General features: G+C 43.4%; 1 protein-coding gene across 1 annotated transcript in view; it reads left to right on the top strand.

Moving 5' to 3' along the window:
- Window positions 1–20740, top strand: part of LOC124595220 — a 41035-nt gene extending 20295 nt beyond the window's left edge. The window contains exons 2-3 of the mRNA XM_047133864.1: window positions 3179–3298; window positions 19840–20740. Of these exons, the coding sequence (XP_046989820.1) occupies window positions 3179–3298; window positions 19840–19971 (252 nt within the window). The 3' untranslated portion in view covers window positions 19972–20740. The remainder of the gene's footprint in view (window positions 1–3178; window positions 3299–19839) is intronic.
- Window positions 20741–22319: the final 1579 nt, after the last annotated feature.

The raw sequence follows: 22319 nt of genomic DNA, 5'->3' as shown, positions 1-22319 counted from the left end.
AGTTGCATAGCCCTTTGTGTATATTACTACAGCACACCTGGATGGCACAGAATCCACAAGTTTGGCCAATCGCGACTGAGGAACCTTCTTCCATTGCTCATACAATTCTTGATAGAAAGCCTCGTTGTCGGTGCAGTTTTGCTGGGCAACGCGTCTATCCGGCTCGTCCCAAAGATGTTCTGTGGGGTTCAAGTCTGGACCTTGTGCTGCATCGGAAATGTCTTAATATGACAAGAAGGATGCTTCGGATCGTTGTCGTGATGCAGTTGCCAATTACGATGTATATTTCGTCTTCCGTGAGGTGTTAATATTTCATCACACTTCCGATTATCCATTAACCCTTTAATGTGGACGAAAAGACCTACACCACTTCGTGAGAAGCACCCCCACAACATGGTGCTTCCTCCTTCGGTTTTCATGATGGATACTTGGCACCTTCTGTCATTCCTGTTGTTTTCCGACCGTCGAATGTACTGTATCCCGCCTGAGGAGAAGAGATTAAACTGCCATTACTCGCTAAAATTTTTGACCAGTCTTCAGTGGTCCATAACTTGTATTTCTTTGCAAACCGTAGTGTGACCTTCCTCTTCTTCGCACTTATCGTAGGTTTTCGAGAAGTTCAGATCTACAGCTGCTAAGTGAAACACGGACCTTCACCCTATGTTTTACCTGAAGATCATCATATATTGCCCGGACTGATTCTTCGAGATCAGCCATCGATTGCCTTCTGATGATCTTCTTTTTGGATGGTTTTTTGGGCCCGACCACTTTGTGCAACGTGTTCTATTCTCCCCCTTTCTTTCTGGAGGCGGACCCAGAGACTCACAAGCAGTTATGAGATGCCAAGTACCTTCGTAACGAAGGACTGAGTTTGGCTGTGCAGACAACTTGTGTGAAATCTTCTGTGTACTCTTTAGTTTTAAGCGTTGCAGGAAGTAAATAAAAATATCAGAATTCAATTACCTTTTTGTAGCTTTGTTCGTTTGCAGTTGCATTCTACAAAATACTAAGTAGCCCCTTGGCAACACTGTTTACGGCTTAAGTCCATGTTTAACTGTACTCAGTCTTCCTGGTTAGCTGAGTGGTAACGTGTGTGCCTCCCGTGCAACTGGCTAGGGTTTGATTCCCAGCCAGGTTGGAGATTTTTTTCCCCACTAGTGGAGTGGGTGTTGTCCTGTCATTATCATCAGATCATCAACACCGACTTGCAAGTCGCCCAGTGTGGCGTCGCCTGAAATAAGTCTTGCAAGCCAGCTGCCGAACTTCCCTGGATGGGGCCTCCTGGCAGTCAGTGCAACACGATCATTTCATTTCTTTTGCCTGTATTCAGCAATCAGTACATGTAACCGCGGTGAGGTTAAGCAGTCTTCTGCCTGAACAACTGGTTTCTTTCGATTCTGCGTATTAATAAACAATTCTACCACCCTACTAGTTCAACTACAAAATACTTTTGAGCGATACTATAGTGTCTCTCAACAGACAGCAAGTTAAGACCTGACAGAGGGCTGACTGTTACCATACTTTCCGGGGGAACATACGCTACAGGCTATTAACATTGCTACACCAAGAAGAAATGCAGATGATAAACGGGTATTCATTGGACAAATATATTATACTAGAACTGATATGTGATTACATTTTCACGCAATTTGGGTGCATAAATCCTGAGAAATCAGTACCCAGAACAACCACATCTGGCCGTAATAACGGCCTTGATACGGCTGGGCATTGAGTCGAACACAGCTTGGATGGCGTGTGCGGGTACAGCTCCCCATGCAGCTCCAACATGATACCACATTTCATCAAGAGTAGTGACTGGCGTATTGTGACTAGCCAGTTGCTCGACCACCATTGACCAGACGTTTTCAATTGGTGAGAGATCTGGAGAACGTGCTGGCCATGGCAGCAGTCGAACATTTTCTGTATCCAGAAAGGCCCGTACAGGACCTGCAACAAGCGGTCGTGCATTATCCTGCTGAAATGTAGGGTGTCGCGGGGATCGAATGAAGTGTAGAGGCACGGGTCGTAACACGTCTGAAATGTAACGTCCACTGTTCAAAGTGCCGTCAATGCGAACAAGAAGTGACCGAGACGTTTAACCAATGGCACCCCATACCATCACGCCGGGTGATACGCTGTATGGCGATGACGAATACACGTTTCCAATGAGCGTTCACCGCTATGGAGCCAAACACGGATGCGAACATCACGGCGCTGTAAACAAAACCTGGATTCATCCGAAAAAATGACGTTTTGCCATTCGTGCACCCAGGTTCGTCGTTGAGTACAGCATCGCAGGCGCTCCTGTCTGTGATGCAGCGTCAAAGGTAACCGCAGCCATGTTCTCCGCGCTGATAGTCCATGCTGCTGCAAACGTCGTCGAACTGTTCGTGCAGATGGTTGCCATCTTGCAAACGTCCCCATCTGTAGACTCAGGGATCGAGACGTGGCTGCACGATCCGTTACAGCCATACGGATAAAATGCCTGTCATCTCGACTGCTAGTGATACGAGGCCGTTGGGATCCAGCACAGCGTTCCGTATTACCCTCCTGAACCCACCGATTCCATATTCTGCTAACAGTCATTGGATCTCGACCAACGCGAGCAGCAATGTCACGATACGATAAACCGCAATCGCGATGGGCTACAATCCGACGTTTATCAAAGTCGGAAACGTGATGGCACGCATTTCTCCTCCTTATACGAGGCATCACAACAACGTTTCACCAGGCAACGCCGGTCAACTGCTTTTTGTGTATGAGAAATCGGTTGGAAACTTTCCTCATGTCAGCACGTTTAGGTGTCGCCACCGGCGCCAACCTTGTGTGAATGCTCTGAAAAACTAATCATTTGCGTATCACAGCATCTTCTTCCTGCTGGTTAAATTTCGCGTCTGTAGCACGTCATCTTCGTGGTGTGGTAATTTTAATGGCCAGTATGTAGTATCGCCCATTGCAGGTCGCCATTTGCGTCAGTACGGCACGTCGACGTCAATCTTCTCTCACTCTTGTAGAATCCAATACCTACTGAAACCTGAAATTAACCTCTATCTTCTGTGCGACCTATGTCACATATGGAGATTGCAGCGCTGTTCGTTTTATTTTACGCTGCTATTATAGCAATACTCTTAGCTCCTATGCCAGTTTTGTCTAATTTTTGAAACGTGTGGTGTTGCAGGCGGCGCTGGTAGCGTGCGTGGTGCTGCTGCTGGTGGCGGCGGTGGAAGCGGCGCCCAAGAGGGCGCTATGGCCCGCCAGCGTGCCCTACAGCCCCACGGACAACGGCTGCAACGGGAAGGTCAGTAGCCCCTGCCCTGGCCACCTTCCTGCTGTTCACTAGCGCTACTGCAGTCTGATTAAGCACAATGACGGCGCTCATGGGGAAAAACTTCCACTTGTGGGCAGTGTGGTATTTTGGTTACCATAAAACTCTGTCTACACCTACATCCACAGGGTGATTTTTTCCACCGTGTACAAACTCTAAGGATTGATCAGTGGGAGGACACGGTAAAAAATGTATAATGAACTTACGTCCCGAAATGTATGGTTTCTATGCTAGAGACCGCTTATTCAATCATATTTTGCTACAGAGACTGCGTTCCAACACGCTGTACAATGCTGCCACAGTTATGGTTTCCTCCTAGAGGGTGGTACTGTTCCTCTCCTGCCACAGTAATTGGTAATTTTGTGTCCGATTCACTACTCTTGCTGACTCACATTGTAGTGGATGTGATACAGGTTGTACACACTGGTTCCGTATTCGAATCTAGAGCTTACGAACATGCTTTTTACTTGCGGAAAGGCAAATGGCAACGGTCAGCGGGCAGCAAGGTTGTATCAGGAGACCTATCCCCGTAGACAACAACAACAGCATTCAATGCTTGCAACAGTGTTTCGCCGTTTTTCTGAGACAGGGTCGTTTCAGGAAGCAGGAAATCGTGAAGGACGTACCAGAAATGTTGGGACACCAGATTTGGAGGAAAATGTGATTAACACTGTGGAAGGCGATCGGCGAGTCAGTACCAGGCAGTTGGACCTCCAGTACAGGGTATGCCAGACGACCGGATGGAATATTCTCTATGACAGTTGTTGCTATCCTTATCACTTACAGCGTGTGCAGGATTTACTAGCGACAGTCTTTTCACATCGGGGGCAGTTTTGTTACTGGTTTCTTCACCAGACAATAACGATTCCGGGATTTGTGTCATCCTTTCTATTCACGGATGAGGCCACATTTACGCGGTGTGGTGTCTTCAACTTTCATAACAGTCATCTGTGGAATAGCATGCAGAAACCTCATTGTATGGTGACAGCAAATCATCAGCTTCGGTGCAGCCGGAATATGTGGGCCAGAACAATTGGCGATCGTATTTTGGGACCTATCTTTCTTCCAAGTCGCCTAATAGGCCAAAACCATCGACGTTTCTTGCGGGTGACATCGCCTCCTCTGCTGTAAGAAGTGCCATTGATGATTCGAAGGGTTATGTGGTGGCTACATGACGGTGCTCCAGCCCACTTCGCAGTTAACGTCCGGACGCATCTCACGCGTGTCTTCCCTGATCGATGGATCGCACGAGGGGTCCAGTTGCATGGGCTGCTCGTTCACCGCATCTCAATCTGTGCGATTTCTGGTTATGGGGCCACCTCAAAAGTACCGCCCATGCAGAGCCCACTCCAGATGTGGAGAGAGTGGAACAGCGCATTCGTGCTGCCTTTGACACGGTTCAGATGCAGCCTGGCCGATCTGAACGTGTGAGACAGAAATTGCTAGGGTGAGTACACGCATGCGTTGAGGCAGATGGAAACCATTTTCAGTTCATACTGTAACTGTAGACCGCAGTCTCTGTAACAAATTGCGATTGAATAAATGGTGTCTAGAATGGAAACCATGCATTTCCGGACATAAGTTCGTTAGACCTTTTTTGTTCCGTATCCTCTCATCGATCAGTCGCTAGAGTTTGCACGTGGTGGAAAAAATCACCCTGTGTACTCCGCAAGCCACCCGACTGTGTATGGCGGGCAGTACTACTGGTACCAATGTCTAGTCCAACATTCCCTGTTCCATTCGCGAATGGCGCGTGGGAGGAATGGGTGTCTATAAGCATCCGTATTAGCTCTAATTTCTAGAATTTTCTCGTTCTGGTCATTTCGCGAGACGTATTTGGAAGAAAGTAATGTATTGTCCGACTCTTCCCAGAACGTACTCCCTCGGAATTTCAAAAGTAAACCTCTCCCTGATGCACATAACCCCTCTTGTAGCGTTTGCCACTAGAGTTTGTTGAGCACCTGAGTAACGCTCTCGCGCCAAATAAAGGACCCCGTGACGGAACACGCCGTTCTTAGTTCGGTTTTGTCTATCTCTTCTATTATTCCAACCTGGTAAGGATCCCAAACTGATGAGTAACACGCAAGAATCGGCCGAACAAGCGCCTCATAAGCCACATTTTCAGTGGATGAACTACATTTTCTTAAGGTTCTTCCTATGAAGAAAAGCACTCCGTCTTCAGGCCACGAGTGGCCTACTGGGGCCATCCGACCGCCGTGTTCAGTGGAGGATGCGGATAGGAGGGGCTTGGGGTCAGCACACCGCTCTCCCGGTCGTTATGATGGTAGTCTTGACCGAAGCCGCACTATTCAGTCGACTAGCTCCTCAGTTGGAATCATGAGACTGAGTGCACCCCGAAAAATAGCAACAGCGCATGTCGGCCTGGATGGTCACCCATCCATTTGCCGACCACGTCCGACAGCGCTTAACTTCGGTGATCTCACGGGAACCGGTGTATCCACTGCGGCAAGGCCGTTGTTCTTCCTGTGAACCTCAATCTAATTGTTTTGTGTGTTCATTCCACTTTACGTCACTCCAGGTAGATACTCCTACATATTTTACAGTACTTAATGTTTCCATTGATTTGTCACCAGTACTGTAAAATACAGTAGTGGATTTCTTCTCCTACATAATCGCAGTATGTTCATTTATTGGCGTTCAGGGTCAACTGCCTGTCCCTGTACCATTCACCAATCCTCTGCAGCTCCTCTCACAATTCGCTACAGTTTTCTGACGTTGCTGTCTTCTTACAGAAAACTACACCATCTGCAAACAACTTCTTGGAGATTCCGACGTCAGCAACTAGATCATTTATATGTGATCTTAAGAATGAAGGACCGGGCGAGGTGGCACAGTGGTTGGAACACTGGACTCGCATTCCGGAGGACGACGGTTCAAACTCTCATCCGGGCGTCCTACTAACTAAATCACTTAAGGAAATACCGAGATTGTTCATTTGAAAAGGCACGGCCGACTTCCTTACCTTCAAATCAACCAACAGTTACGGTCCTGTCACACACACGTGGGGTATTCCTTAAACTGGTTTTACATCTGCCGGTTTTGCTACGTTGAGAGTAATGCGTTGAGTTCTCTCCTTAAGATGGTCTTGAATCCAGTCGTAAATCTGGTCCGATACTCGGTAAGCTCGTTGTTTTTTTTTTTTCATTAAACAGCACTGTCGGAGGGTATCAAATGCCTTCCTGAAGTCAAGGAACTCAGTGTCAACCTCAGTGGCGATACCATCAGCACTGTGGAACTAATGGATGAAGAAAGCTAGCTGAGTTTCGAAAAATCGCTGTTTGCAGAAGCCATGTTGTCCTTTATAAAGGCGATTTACATTCTCCAAAAACGTCATAATTCGTGAGCACAAAACATGTTCCATAATTCTACAAGACTGACTTCGGCGATATAAACCTATAATTATGTGTATCTGTCCCAAGACCCCTCTTCAAAACGCGAATGACCTGCGCTTTTTTTTTTTCAGTCGCTAGGCACCCTTCCTTTCTCCAACGATTATGATAAACTGCTGCTAAAAGATAAGCAAGTTGTTTCGCTTTATCTCTGTATAATCTTACAGGTATCTCATCTGATCCAGATGCCTTTCCACTACTAGGCGAGTGTACTCTTAATTGCTTTTCTATCCCACCATCACTTATCTCAATATTTGCTATTTCGTCTACAGCACAATAAGTAGAAGCAGGGACCGTTATTACGATCTTCCGCGATGAAACAGTCTCGGAAGATCGACTTCTGTAGTTCGGCCTTCTCTCTGTCATCTTCCGTTTCGGTGCCAGCATAACCGCTGAGTGACTGAATAGATGATTTCAGCACGCTTACTGGTTTTATGTTTTAGTCAGATCGGTGGCAAAATTTTACTTTCATAGTCACCGAACTCTTCCCTCGCTGCTCTCCTTACGTTTATTTTATTTTCGTTCATCTTTTCTTTGTCGGCTACGTTTTATTTTCTCTTAAATCTGTGATGAAGCAGTCATTGTCTGCGTAGCAACTTTCTAACACAACTGTTAATCCGTGGTGGGTTTTTCGTCTTGCCCGTCCCTTAAAGCCTCGCTCGGGACGTGCTTGTCTAAGCTGTATTGAAAGATGCTTTTTGAATCTTATCCATTTGTGCTACACATATTCATTCTCAGAAATAAATATTTGACATTGATTGATCAGGTACTCTGCAGTTTGTATTCGGTCACTCTTACTAACCAAAAGTGTTTTCCTACCTTTCATAACAGTCCCTATAACACTCGCAGTCATTCGTGCTATTACAGCCTTTCGATCACTGATGCACTCCAGTATGTTAACTGGTTCGAAAAGTTCAGGCCTGTTTGCTGCTAGAGGTCTCAGAGTTTACTCTCATCTTCGTCCTAGGCATTGAATATTCGACTTTTATCTTAAGATATTTGTATGTATCCTGTCACTTTTGCTAAGCAGAAATATTTTCCCATCTTTCTGAACAGTCCTTACAACACCCATAGTCACTGACACTACCATAGCCTTATGATCACTGATACCCTCTTGTGCTTTAACTGACTCGAGAAGTTCAGGACTGTTTGTTGCCAAGAGGTCAAGACATAACCCTCTATCTGCCTGCAGTAATTTTCGGACAAGAGAGTCAGTAGAAGGTCACACGAATTCCTGCCTCTGGCACCAGTTTTGATCGCATGACATTCTATAGTGGCAAGTTAAAACCTCCCTCTATTTCAATAGGATGATCAGAATACTATACCACAAAATTCTGCAAGTTCTATCTGAAGCGCTCCAGCACTAAAACTCTTGATGCAGACAGTCTGTAAAAGTATCCGATTACCAATTTGTCGCACCTTTGATGCTTAACTTCATCCAGATTACTTCACACACGTAATCCTTAATATCCTCACTACATATTATCTAATTCTTAATTGCAACAAATGAACCAACGTCATTGGCGTCTAATCCATCCTTGCGACGAAATAATCTTCCTGGTACCATTTCTATTTGTAAGACAATGATGTGATACTCTGCATATCTAACCAGCACATTTAAATGAGCCTAGTACTTCCGCTGTACCTATGACCTTAAAAAGTTACTGGGAATGATACCAAGCGACATAAAGTGGAAATTGCTCATAAATTAAGAAGTTCATTTGAGTGGTCATTTCCTACAGTATTGTACGTATCTTCCGTGACAAAAATACTGTTTGCACTCGTGACAAAAATACTGTTTGCACTGTTTCTGAACCATCTTCAGTGACATTGTAAACTCTTGCATGTATTGTGGCTAAAAAGATTTCTCAGTCGATTTAAATGTAGTTTAGAGGTTCCGTCTTGATCAAAAAAAAATTTATTGTTGTTCGGTTTTTGCCATGTGTGTTTCCGGCGATGTTACATCATCAACAGGTTTCTCTTTAATTTACGTAACACCACATTTATGCGGTCATGCCTTTTTCTCTCTAGTGGAATACATGTGATACTTTTAACACTTTGTCATTTGCAGTAATATTGTTGTTTGCGATGGTTTTCGTGTTAGCACAACTCTATGAACTGCATACTCTATTGCCATGGCGGCTATTATTGTTTCCAGTAGCGATTCTGTTTCAAAGGATGAAGTAAGGACCTCGAGTGTGAATAGTTTTAAGGGTGAGATATCTGACACCTTAACTCACCACTCAGTCCGTTCCCCGATTCCCATCTACGATCCTGGGCCGGCCGCGGTGGTCTCGCGGTTCTAGGTGCGCAGTCCGGAACCGCGCGACTGCTACGGTCGCAGGTTCGAATCCTGCCTCGGGCATGAATGTGTGTGATGTCTTTAGGTTAGTTAGGTTTAAGTAGTTCTAAGTTCTAGGGGACTGATGACCACAGCTCTTAAGTCCCATAGTGCTCAGAGCCATTTTGAACCACGATCCTGGGCTCTCTAAAAATGGCTCTGAGCACTATGGGACTCAACTGCTGAGGTCATTAGTCCCCTAGAACTTAGAACTAGTTAAACCTAACTAACCTAAAGACATCACAAACATCCATGCCCGAGGCAGGATTCGAACCTGCGACCGTAGCGGTCTTGCGGTTCCAGACTGCAGCGCCTTTAACCGCATGGCCACTTCGGCCGGCTGGGCTCTCTCCTTGTCACTTTGTCTTCTAGCTGAAAGTCATCTTATCTGCCATTTCCTTTCCGGTTTTATTTCCTCGATACAGGATAAATCAAATGGCTCCGAGCACTATGGGACTGAACATCTGAGGTCCTCATTCCACTAGACTTAGAACTATTTAAACCTAACTAACCTAAGGACATCACACACATCCATGCCCGAGGGAGGATTCGAACCTGCGACCGTAGCAGCAGCTTAGTTCCGTACTAAAGCGCCTAGAACCGCTCGGCCACAGAGGCCGGCTATACATGATATATTAGGAGGAATGGTAAATATTCATAAATATGATAGGCATGATCGTCTATAAACATGGGCCCAAAACTGCATACCTTAAGAGCTGACAGAACTTCTTAGTCTTCGATATTTAAAAAAATATCTTCTACTGCAAGCTCTTTGCTTTCCATATTCTGTGAATTAGTGGTACGGACCAAAACAAGAAAAAATGTCGAGTAAACATGTGCTCTAAAGGACATACCTTAAGATCTATATGAGCACCTGTTCGTCTTCGCTTCTGTGAAACATCTCTCTTCTACCGAATAAGTGATATAGATCTTAATGTACGCATTTTAGAAGCCATGTCTGCTAGACAATTTTTTTCTTGTTTTGCTCCATATTACCTCCTCCCAAAATATGGAAAGCAAAGAGGTTGCATTAGAAGACTTTTGTTTCGTAGCATCGAAGACTAAGAAATTCTCGTAGCCCTTACGGAATGCATTTTAGGGCCCACGTTTGCTGGACGTCTCTGCTTCGAATGATCGTTCATGTCGTGTCTCCGAATATTGACCACTCCTCCTGTGAAACCCTGTATAAAGGCAGCGGCAGTTAAAGAATTCTTCTTCGTTCATAGCCTCCGTCGTTTACCGAAAACGCTTCACATTTCACGGCCACAGACCATTGCAAAATGGCGGTGCGGCTCGTTCGTGTGTGGTCCCCTAACTTGGCTCGAGCAGACTCAGTCCTAACGGACTCGGACTAAACGGATCACTCGGGGTGTGGCGCAGACTGCGCAACGCCTCGGCGTCTTACCGAGCGAGGCAGCGCAATGGTTAGCACACTCAACTCGCATTCGGGAGAACGACGTTTCAAACTCGCGTCCGGCCATCCTGATTCATGTTTTCCGTAGTTTCCCTAAATCTCTCCAGCCAAATGCCGGGATTGTTCCTTTGCAAGATAACGGCCGCTTTCCTTCTCCATCCTTCCCTAATCCAAGCTTGCGCCCCGTCTCTAATAACCTCGTTGTCGACGGGACGTTAAATACTAATCTCCTCCTCCTTCTCGGCGTAAAAAATAAAATAAAGATCGTGACAGAAGACACATTGTAAATACAGAGGGGTCCAAATAAACGTATCCACTGTTTAAAAGTCCATAACTTGCAAACTAATTGACGGTGTTGTCTCATTTTTGGTGAAAGTGTAGCTTCAAGTCCAACTTAAAGATATCGCTGTAGGTGTTCGAAATGGTCACCATTTAACATCCACACACAAACGATGCCGTCGAACTGCAGCACGAACTACTAACTGCAACGTGTTCAGTCGGATATTTGCACATGAGTGTACGGTGGGTTCTCGAAGTTCATCCAATGTGCGTGACTTTAGTCGATAATCGACGTCCTTTAGTGTTCCACACAGCTAAAAGTCCAGAGGAGTTAGGTCTGGGGAACGTGGTGGATACTCCACAGCACCTCTACAGACTATCCATCTTCCTGGTAGATTTTCGTCGAGATACGCCCTAACACGATTTTGATAGTGGACTGGGGCACCATCTTGTTGAAAGTAAGCCCTTCCGTCTTCATACAAGTCTCGGATGGCAGGTAAAATGGATGTCTCAAGCTTCTGAAGGTACACCTCACCGGTAACTGTGCCGTCAAAGAAGAATGGCCCAATCGAGCCCGGAAATTTGTCTGGAATGCGACGAATCGTTAAACGTGTCGGTGGCTCTGTTTGGCACTCATTTCGCCATTGCCGTTGAACCTCATTGAAGTTTTCGTGCATAAAATACCACTTCAAAACTGACTTCCTTTCATCGAATGTAAGCCTTGCATCAGCCATGTTTAGTCGAGTAACTAGGTGCAACTAAGAACGAAATCTGGCGACTGTCATCTGACAAAACAAAACAACGCAATACAACGCTTGTGTGACGGTTGCCGGAAGTACAAAGTATTACACTACCAAAGATGAGACAACTCCGTCAATTAGTTTGCCAGTTATGGCCTTTTAAACAGTGGATACATTTTTTTGGACCCCTCTGTATAAATAACGCATTACAGTTTAAAAGCCTGGACAGAAAACATCACGAGAGTCTCAGTCTCGGTGAATGTTTACATCATTAAAATTCCCTTCCGTTACTGTTTTTACGGATGTCGCACTGCGACGGCTGAGGTTAAAACAGTGGTCACTCCGCAGATGAGGTTTTTTTTTCCCGCGCGGAGGAATTTCCAAGAGGGAGACTTGTCAACAGGCCGAGATACGGCGACCTCAGCGCGAGCCGGCCGGCGCCGGCGCCGGCGCCGGCGACGTCAGAGGGGCGGTTCGCGACTCCGCCAAAGTCCGCGCGCTATCTGCCCTCTCGCTGGCGGAGGACGCCTATTTGCGGACGCCACCGGGACCGCCATCACGTGCACCAGTCGCCGGGACGGCTCGACGGATCCGGTTTCAGCGAATATGGGTCGCGCCGGCCGGCAAAGGCTGCAGCCGCAGCGGCACAAACCAACTAGTCGTCTGACAGCCACCTGGTAGCTGTGCTGCACCCAGCTTTCATAGTCCTTCCCAGTTGTCATACAGTGCTGCAACTCACCCGTTACTTTCTTGCACTAATGCTCTCTGGTGACAAAAGCTATAGGATAGCGATCTGCACGTATACAGATGGCGGTAGCATCGCGTACACAAAGTATAGAGGGGCAGTGCCTTGCCGGAGGTGTCGTTTGTACTCAGGTGATTCATGCAACAAAGGTTTCCAACGTGATAACGGTCGCACGACGGGAATTAACAGACTTTGAACGCGGAATGGTATTTGGAGCTACACGCATGGGACATTTCATTTTGGAAATCGTTAGGTAATTCAGTATTCCGAGATGCAGTGTCAAGAGTGTGCCGAGAATACCAAATTTCAGGCACTGGGCGAAGGCCTTCACTTAACGACCGAGAACAGCGGCGTCAGTGCTAACAGACAAGCAACACTGTATGAAATAACCACAGAAATCAATGTGGAGTGTACGACGAATGTATCCGTTTGGACAGTGTGGCACAATATGGCGTTAACGGGCTATGGCAGCAGACGACCGACGCGAGTGCCTTTGCCAACAGCACCACGTCGCCTGCAGCACCTCTCCTGGGCTCGTGACCAAATCAGTTGGACCCTTGATCACTGGAAAAGTGTGGCCTTGTCAGTGAGTCCCGATTTCAGTTGGTAAGAACTGATGGTTGGGTTAGTGTGTGATGCGCACTCACGAAGCAATGGACCTGAGTTGTCAACAAGGCACTGTGCAAGCTGGTGGTGTCTCCATATGGTATGGGCTGTGTTTACTTGGAATGGACTGTGTCCTCTGTTCCAAGTGAACCGATCATTGTCTGAAAATGGTTATATTCGGCTTATTGGAGGCCATTTTCAGCCATTCGTGGACTTAATGTTCCTAAACAACGATGGAATTTTTATGGATGACAATCCGCCATGTCAGTGCGCCACAATTGTTCACGACCGGTTTGGAGAACATTCTAGACAATTCGAGCAAACGATTTGGCCACACAGATTGCTGACATCAAACCTGTCGAACACTTATGGGAAATAATAGAGAGGTCAGTTCACGCATAAAATCCTGCACTGGCAACACTGTCACAATTATCCAAGGCTATGCAGGCAGCACGGCTCACTATTTTTGTAGGGGATTTCCAACGACTTGTTGAATCCTTGCTACGTCGAGTTGTTGCAGCATGCCGGGCAAAAGGAGGTCCGACACAATATTAGCGTTATTGCATGACTTTTGTTATCTGAGCGTACACTGATTCACAGTTGCTAAGGAACAGAGACATTGTTGGACAGGAATACTCACACCAATGATGGTCGGCATGTAACACAATACATACGTAATAGAGAGGGAAAGGTAAATTTACAGTGAAAAATCTCATAGATTTCACCACATAAGAAAGGAGAACAACAGACATAAATAATGTTCGTGTTTGACAAGGGTCAGTCTACCAACATAAAGGTCAAGTTTGGACTCTCAGTGAGGTATACGCCCTCCTCAGGTACTAATGCACACTTTGCAAACTGTTGAGGAGTCCTTGCGAGATATTGTCCCACTCCTCTCTCAAAGCGGTTCAGTTTTTTCACGGTTCATGGAGGGAGTGTTAGTTGAGAAACACGTCTGCAAACAGCATCCCAGGCATGCGCTATAGTGTTCAGGTCTGGGGAGTACACAGGCCGTTCCACGCGTTCCATACTTTCACTTTCCAGTGTGTCTGGCACCTCAGCGGCCCTGTGTGGAAGGGAATTGCCGTCCATTAACAAAAATTCAGGACTCGGACCCCTAAACAGACGGACATGAACCACAACAACCTCTCTGCAATACCACTGTGCTGCAACGGTACCTCGCGCAAAGATATGCAGGGATGTTTGGCCGTTGTGCATAATGTCTGCCCACACCATAAAGCCTAGGCCATACCAATGACGTTCGTGAACATTCTGTGGTATCATGCTCCCCTCTCTCTCCACAGTAACTGGTAGTCAGAATCACTTGCCACAGTGAAGCGGGATTTGTCCGAGAACATCACTCTGGATCACTATTCCTGACCGCAACCCATATGCTCGTCACACGAGCTCTTTCTCGAAGATGGCGAGGCTGAAGTGGGGAGCATTTAACAGACTCCCAAGCATACAAACCAGCCTGATTTAACTGCCGCGAAATGGTTCTGGCAGAAACTCATTTGCCAGTAGCAGTTAGAGGGTCTGTTGGCGATCTACCTAGGAGTGAGTATTTGGGTGTTCTTTTTTTCCAGATGGCTACATATCGATCATCTTGTGTTGTGGTGGCCCATCCAATAACAAGGGCATGCTTTCACGTTGCATTTCCACCTTCAGTGGCCCGTTGTTTAATCGTGAGATGACACTTTTGGACCCACAGTAGTGATACTTTGACAAGCTTTGAGCCGTGTAACTGCTCGTCCATGATAGTAAGCACTCAAGTGATACCTTGCAGACATGTTACCATACCACACAGAATGTCACGCTGATTGGTTCCATAACAACCTTAGTCAAATACCATACGACATGAACTATCGGATGCATAGAGTGTTCATGCACAGGCTTCGCTGGAGTTAACACATCCCACCGTCTACATTTTCTGGTCAGTTGTTCTGTAGCAGTTGGTAGCTGTTCGTTAGCACGTGTCAGTTGTTCCTTAGCACCTGTCAAGCAATGTACGTAAACCCATCATTGTCATGGTTTACTATTCTGTCTAGTATCTTCTTCAGGCTGGACACAGGGCATCTGGAAGTGATATTTTTAATTCCAGTAAATAACTGGAGCTCTTGCTTGTCTAGAAATCACTGTTACACATTTCAGAGTGTAGTAACGTAATTCTTTATTTCTCACTGTCTTCATTTATCTCCTTCAAGACTTACGTTTGCCAGGACTTCCATGTGATTATCTTGTACAGTTTCCTGCCCCTAGCATGGTGTGCGTGGAACACAAGCCTCTCTCCATCTTCTCCAGTATTCTCACATCGCTGCTCTCTTCTCTTCTAATCTACAGGGGTTGTACAAAAATATGGAAACACCACGAGAAATGTGTGCTCGTACATAAATGCAGATGTTACCCAAACCTGCAGGATGCGCTCTCGTATTTGACCATGAATGGCATCTGTACAACGTCCTCACTAAGTTGTAAATGTTAGAGGTGGTCAGAACAGTGTTCTCTGCAGTTGTGAGCTCGTTATGTTGGAGTTAAGTGATTTGGTAAGTGGGTAAAGAGTTGGTGCTCATATGGTGGGTGCTTCCGTAACTAAGGTAGCCAGATGTTGGGTGTTTCAAGAGGCAACATATCGAAGATTTTACACATGCAGCGAAAGTGGAAAAACATAATCTGCTAAGTCACAGCTCGGACGGCTACGTGTGTCGAGCGACTGAGACTTGCTATCACTGAAGAGGATTGTGAGGAAAGACAAGAGGACGACAGCTGCAAAAGTCTCTGTATAACTGAATATTGCACACGCGAACCCTGTCAGCGCCAAAACAACAGGAAGGGAGCTCGAGAAGCAGGGAATCGCAGACCGATCTGGAATTGCAAAATCACTCACCAGTGATGCAAATGCCTGTAACAGGAAAACGTGGAGTCTAAGCAAAAAGCCTGGAGCAATGAAAGAATGACATTTGCTCAGATAAGTCTTGTTTGACACGTTTTACAACTTCTGGTCGCATTCACGTCCCAAGAGTGAAACATGGCAGTGGTTGGGTGATGATTTAGACAGCCATATTATGGTATTCCACGTTTCCTATGCTTACTCTGCAAGGTTGCATTATGGTCAAGGGTTATGTTGCTATTTTGACAGATCATGCCCACTTCATGGTACAACGTTTGTTCCCAAATGGCGATACTGTGTTCCAAGACTATAGGTCAACTGTTCACACAGCTCACAAGATCCAGAACCGGTTTTGTGTGTAGGAGGATGAAGTGTCACATCTCCCCTGACCATCACAAACAGCTTATCTAAATATCATTGAGCCTTTCTAGTCTACTTTGGAGAGTAGGGTAAATGATTGCTATTCACCTGTATCATCATTATCAGTAATTGCCACTATTTTGCTGGTTTGCTTGAAAATCGTACAGGACTCTTATTTATCCACTATGAAATGACTGGAAGCTATTTTGAATGCCATCAGTTTTCCAACACCATATTAGGCATAGTAATGTGTTGTGTTTCTGGTGTTTCCATATTTGTGACCACCCCTGTACATCTGTATAGGCCTATACATATCCTGCAAACCACTGCAAGCAGCTTAGTAGAGGATACGTACCACATATTAGACTTTCTTCCTGCTCCTGTCTTGAATGGAATGCATGAGGAATGACTGTTTAAGCAGCTCTGTGTGGAGGTGCATGCTGCAGTTAGTCTAGTCTTTGTAATATTTCATGACTTAGGAATATCTGTAGATTCTTCATATAACACTGGTTCTTGGAATTTTGTAAGCTTGAGATAATTTGCTCCTATCTTAAACAATCTGCTTCAAAATTTTGCTTCTTCAAAATTTTCATGATTGTCTCCTGTAATTCAAACAAACCTCTGACCACTCATGCCTCCTTCTTTGTATACATTTATCCAGTATCTTCTGAATGCTTTCTTCTACTACTGTTAGCAACTTGTTCCTTGATCTTCCTCTTAGTATCCAACCTTTGGTCTTCATCTCGTGCATCACCCTAGGCATCCTTGTCACACCCATTCTCTTCTCATGCCCATACCTCTTAAATCTTCCTTTTTACAATCTTCTCTTGTAAGGATTCCTAAGTGTTATCTCCTAAACACATTCATTTCTCATCTTTCCCATTTTTGTTGCAGCTATCCAACTTCTCAAAAACTTTGTTGCACTTGCTCACATTTTTTTTCTCTCCTTCATGACCAAAGTTCCAGTGTCTACAACAAAACTGGTGTTTAATACATTTGGTATATCACCTGCTTACTTTTCTGGGGGACACTGTTCTGGAGCACACTATTCCTCTCACATTTCTCATAAAGTTATCACCTTGCCTTGCACATTCACTTGTCTCCTGTCATTCCTTCCAGTTCCTATATTATATGCCCAGTTCTCCTCCATTTTCAGCTGTTCTACTCCCACTGTCATGTTTACTATAGTCTATCCTTTTTATCTTGTTCTGACCACCAGCTCATATTTCATTGCTTTAAATTTTAGTACATACTCTTACACAGTTTCTTCTCAAATACCTAATCGGTCCTGTGTTTTCTCCTTGTTGTTCCCACACAGCATCAAATCATCAACAAAAAACATTGCTGATAATGTGATCAATACACCATATTTGATTAGTGCTGATCCTCTCGACAGTTAGCATTGGTGTTTTGACAGTGTGTATGTTGCAAAAAGACATGTTTTTATATTTATCCCTGTCAAGATCATACCCAGGGTCAGAGTTAGAAGAGGGGGAAGGGCCACACAGCTCATACTAGTTTTAGGGGGTTCGGAGGAAAAACACCGCAATTTCTTTGACAATTAAAATTCAAAACTATTGGAAAACAGTATTTATTAATCACCACACATATTAAAGTTTCCACTTCTTAGGTACTTCAATGTACTTAATGGAGAGAGGATAGTTAGTATGAGATATGTACTCATTATTGTACTGTCAGCCAGGTAATGTTCAAATATCGACATGTAAATACTTTCTGTTCAGTTTTTCGATACATTTTGACTTTGGCTGGTAACGCATGGAAAAACATCACTAACTGATGGTAAAACACTGCTGGAAGTTTTCAGAATCCAGAGTCAACTCACATTTTCAGTTGCTAGAATGGTAATGGTTGGAGAGGTAGTGACGTACGATTCCTGGTCCAAGAATGTCCAGAGTCAAGTCTCAAATCTGCCTGCAGTGGCTCTTTGACTGGGTGTAAGTGGCACTGTTCTTGATGAAGTGTACAATCTATGCAATGTCAAGATCAGTAGAACCACTGCTCTGCTTGAGATATATGTTCTAGTCAGCTGCCAGGTTCACCTCCCTTTTCCTTTTCATTTCCAGTTGTTTGTACTGCACTGTGCAAAAAGTGTAAGATGTTACGGTTCTAGTAAGCTTTTGTAGACCAGCTGAATGTCATTTCAAAGTGATATGGAAATATGGTGTAATGTTCTAAGACCCTCTCATCCCCATACAGCTTTGAGCATTGAGAGTAATTCATACCAGTGTTCAGCACAATGAATCTGAACTTTATTTCTGCTGCCAAGAGTCTACTGATAAGCCTCACTTGAGACTGACAAATGCTAGAACCAACCAGTTGTGTGTGGTATATATGTCACAGGGCCAAAAACATATAGTGCAGTGAAAAATGTGTGGTATGTTTAATTTCTATAGTTGCATTTGTAAGATAAGATGTGCCTCATCTCTTTTGGAAAAGGCTTGGGTTTCTTGTTGCTCTAGTAGAATTGTTTCACAAAGGCTTTCAATACTATGACTGCTTACCTACAGCCTATGATAGGAGATGAGTTCTGGAATGAGTGTTGCACTCATAAACACACAAAGTGATTTGTAATGGTGTGATTTTATTAAAAACATTCTCTCTCTCTCTCAATTGTTGCTAGAGGAAGGGTTCTTCAACAAAGCCATAGTCAAATTTTAACTTATAAAACCATGAAGTTGAGGGAACGTGAAACTCCAATCTTTCTTTATGCCAGCATATTCCAAGACATTTCTTTATGAAATAATTGATGCACAGCAAGATGTACTGTAATTAAGACAAAAGTAAAAGCTCTTATAATAATATGAAATTAAAATTAGAGGTGTTCAACACTGGTGTTGTGACTGTTACTATACCTGATGTTATCTGACTGCAAAGACTGGCAGCTCTTGCCACAGGTAGGACGTTTGCATCAAGTTTCACATTTTGGTCATTGAACAAACTAAGTAGGAAGCATTTTCACTACTAACAGAATTCGCATAGTGCCAGAATAGGACTCTGCTTGTCAATGTCTAATTTACAAGGTCATGATACATCACTATCGAATTGAAGATAAGAGGACAACATCTTTATTCTTACAATTCTAATGGGATCATTTAAGCAAGTTCAACAGGGATTTCATCATCATTAATAATAAACACTGTCATCTAATGGTATCTAATGCCTCCAAAAACTGGGAAAGATTACACCACCTTTCTTTGTTTCATTTAAAAATTAATGATATCTTAAACTATGATAGATAATCTGTTGACAGAGTATCTTAGTAATAAATGTGGATAAAAAATGAGGTACAAATGACGTCTACTGACAGACAATCTTATGACACACTTGTACATAAAACAGCCAGTTAAGAAATTTCAGGAGATTAGTTTTTCTGTTGGTGGCAAATTACTACTTGCTTTATGGTTTACTCTTAAAAATTAATGTTGCTTTCAAATTTCACACTATCATATAGCAGTGCCTGCTATGGAAAAACAGCAGAATTCCTCAGGAAAATTTCGTATAAGTCTCTAAAGGCAGAAAGATTTACAGTGAAACTTTGTGACACTTCAATTCCTTACCTATAGAATTGATTTGCTACCTGTAGTCATAGCAACTATAATAATGACATAATTCAATACAACACCGAAACCAACTACAGCAGATGAAAGGAGCAGTAAATGTAAGTCTCAGCATGTAAACCATGTCTACACCATTATTTTTTTCATGTTTCAGCCCAATGTGGAGCGGTTATGCCAGCTCTGTGCAGCCTCGACCAAGTCCCCCATGGTGTATCCAATGTGCTGCAATGACATGGAGGATGTGCAGGTGTGGTGCATCCGGTATCTCAGTTTTGGCATCCAGTGAAGAGTACCTCATTAGTCTTCTGATCCACCAGTGCCACTAAATTATTTTGGACAATGCACTCACAAACATTGACAGCAAAGACAATGGTCGATTAGATCTATAATACTAAGTGCTGCCATCAGTTACAGTTTTCAGTGGGTTTTTTGAAGACTGTAATACAAACTATCATATTAGGTACTGGAGGCTTTTGTAAGGCAAATTAATATTACAACAAACTGTAGTTTTAATACAGTTGAAGAAGAAACAGAACACAAGACTTGAGGGAAAGTGCTATTCATGCATTATTTTTAATTCTGAGGTACTTAAAACCATAAAGGCTGTGAATTTGATACTCCCACTTTATTTATTTTGTCCCTGTATCTATTTATACTCTCCAAGTTTTGCAATGAAATTGCTCCATGAATGCGCAAAATATTTGATAAGCTATTAAAATATTTATTTTAAAAAGAAAGCCATTGTCTGTCACTAAAAAAATGTACTTTCCATGAAAGAATGCTATAGTACACAAATTATATGAAAATATGTAGTGACAATTATTTATGAAGCCTTTGTAGAGGAGTTACATGCTACAAAAGCACAAGCATGAAAAAGAATTATGACTTACTTGTTCAATTAAATGCTGTTTGCAAAATGTAATATGTATTGCCAATATAGATTATTTACTGGCAAATGATGTTTTCAAAATCATAAATAATACAAAAATATTTATATTAGGTATCATGTTATAATGTTATTTATTTATATTTTTATATTATTTATATGAAAACAACTGTGATAATTAAAAAATAAATAACAATATTTACCTAATGTTGTTGAATTAGTATTTTTAATAAAAATCTATCAATATTTTCACAATAACCCTGCTGCTATTTTCACATGAATGGATAGTTACAAAAATTTGAGAGCTACTGATAATTTAGCACATCCAGATCATCTAATCTAAAAGATGGCAATGGATTTTTCTTAAAATCAACGCTTTCACTTATCAGAGTGCTATACAAACAAAAATAGGGACACAGTTACCGTAAACATAGTATTTCATACATTACAAGCAATGATGTTAAACTGATATTAATAAAACACATGTCTAGTAATTTTTTGGGACATGCAACCTCTCTTTAAGAACATCTGTCTCTTTCTATACCCTCTTTGGCAGTCAGATGTTAATAATTCCAAAATCTGTAGCAATTATATGAGTCCTATATGAACATCTTCTGAACAAAGTAATATATTTTTAATTTTGAAGACATACACTTATGTACTGTACATTGCTGACACTGTAGCTTGATAAATGTTCAGGAATCATGCTTCTTAGATGTTAGAAAGTCCAGTGCCTCATGTCTTACTAGAAAGTCTCACACAACTTTACCACCAAATTACCTTAAAAATACATCATTAAATTTCTTTAAAAACAAAAATGATGTGACTTACCTTACGAAAGTGCTGGCAGGTCGATAGAAACACAAACAGACACATACATACACACAAAATTCTAGCTTTTGCAACCAATGATTGCTTCATCAGGAAAGAGGGAAGGAGAGGGAAAGACGAAAGGATGTGGGTCTTAAGGGAGAGGGTAAGGAGTCATTCCAATCCCGGGAGCGGAAAGACTTACCTCAGGGGGAAAAAAAGGACAGGTATACACTCGCACACACACACATATCCATCCGCACATACACAGACACAAGCAATGTCTGCTTGTGTCTGTGTATGTGCGGATGGATATGTGTGTGTGTGCGAGTGTATACCTGTCCTTTTTTTCCCCCTGAGGTAAGTCTTTCCGCTCCCGGGATTGGAATGACTCCTTACCCTCTCCCTTAAGACCCACATCCTTTCGTCTTTCCCTCTCCTTCCCTCTTTCCTGATGAAGCAATCATTGGTTGCAAAAGCTAGAATTTTGTGCGTATGTATGTGTCTGTTTGTGTTTCTATCGACCTGCCAGCACTTTCGTATGGTAAGTCACATCATTAAATTTCGTATGAAACCAAAATTATTAAGAGACCTTACTCATTTGATAGTATAGAACTGTGAGCTGGCCATGATTTAACTCCAAATCTCTGATTTTTATAAGCAACACTGAATTTATGAACTTAATGTTAGTCAACTCCTTTGACTCTACTGATGAGTATATTTATGGAAACTCTTCATATTAATAATTTAGGCAGTTTCACAATTAAAATTGTTAATAAAATATTTTTTCCACCTGGGGACAACTCTCTCTCTCTCTCTCTCTCTCTCTCTCTCTCTCTCTCTCTCTCTTTCTCTCTCTCGCTCTTTCTCTCTCATAGCATGTGGCCTTTTAAAAGTGTGTGCATGCATCACTGCATTCCTCCTCTTTCAGGGAGATC

This window comes from Schistocerca americana, chromosome 2 (genome assembly GCF_021461395.2).
Source record: "Schistocerca americana isolate TAMUIC-IGC-003095 chromosome 2, iqSchAmer2.1, whole genome shotgun sequence".
In the NCBI taxonomy this organism is placed as follows: Eukaryota; Metazoa; Arthropoda; class Insecta; order Orthoptera; family Acrididae; genus Schistocerca; species Schistocerca americana.
Note: the sequence above shows the minus strand (reverse complement) of the source record. Positions and strands in the feature narration are given on the sequence as shown.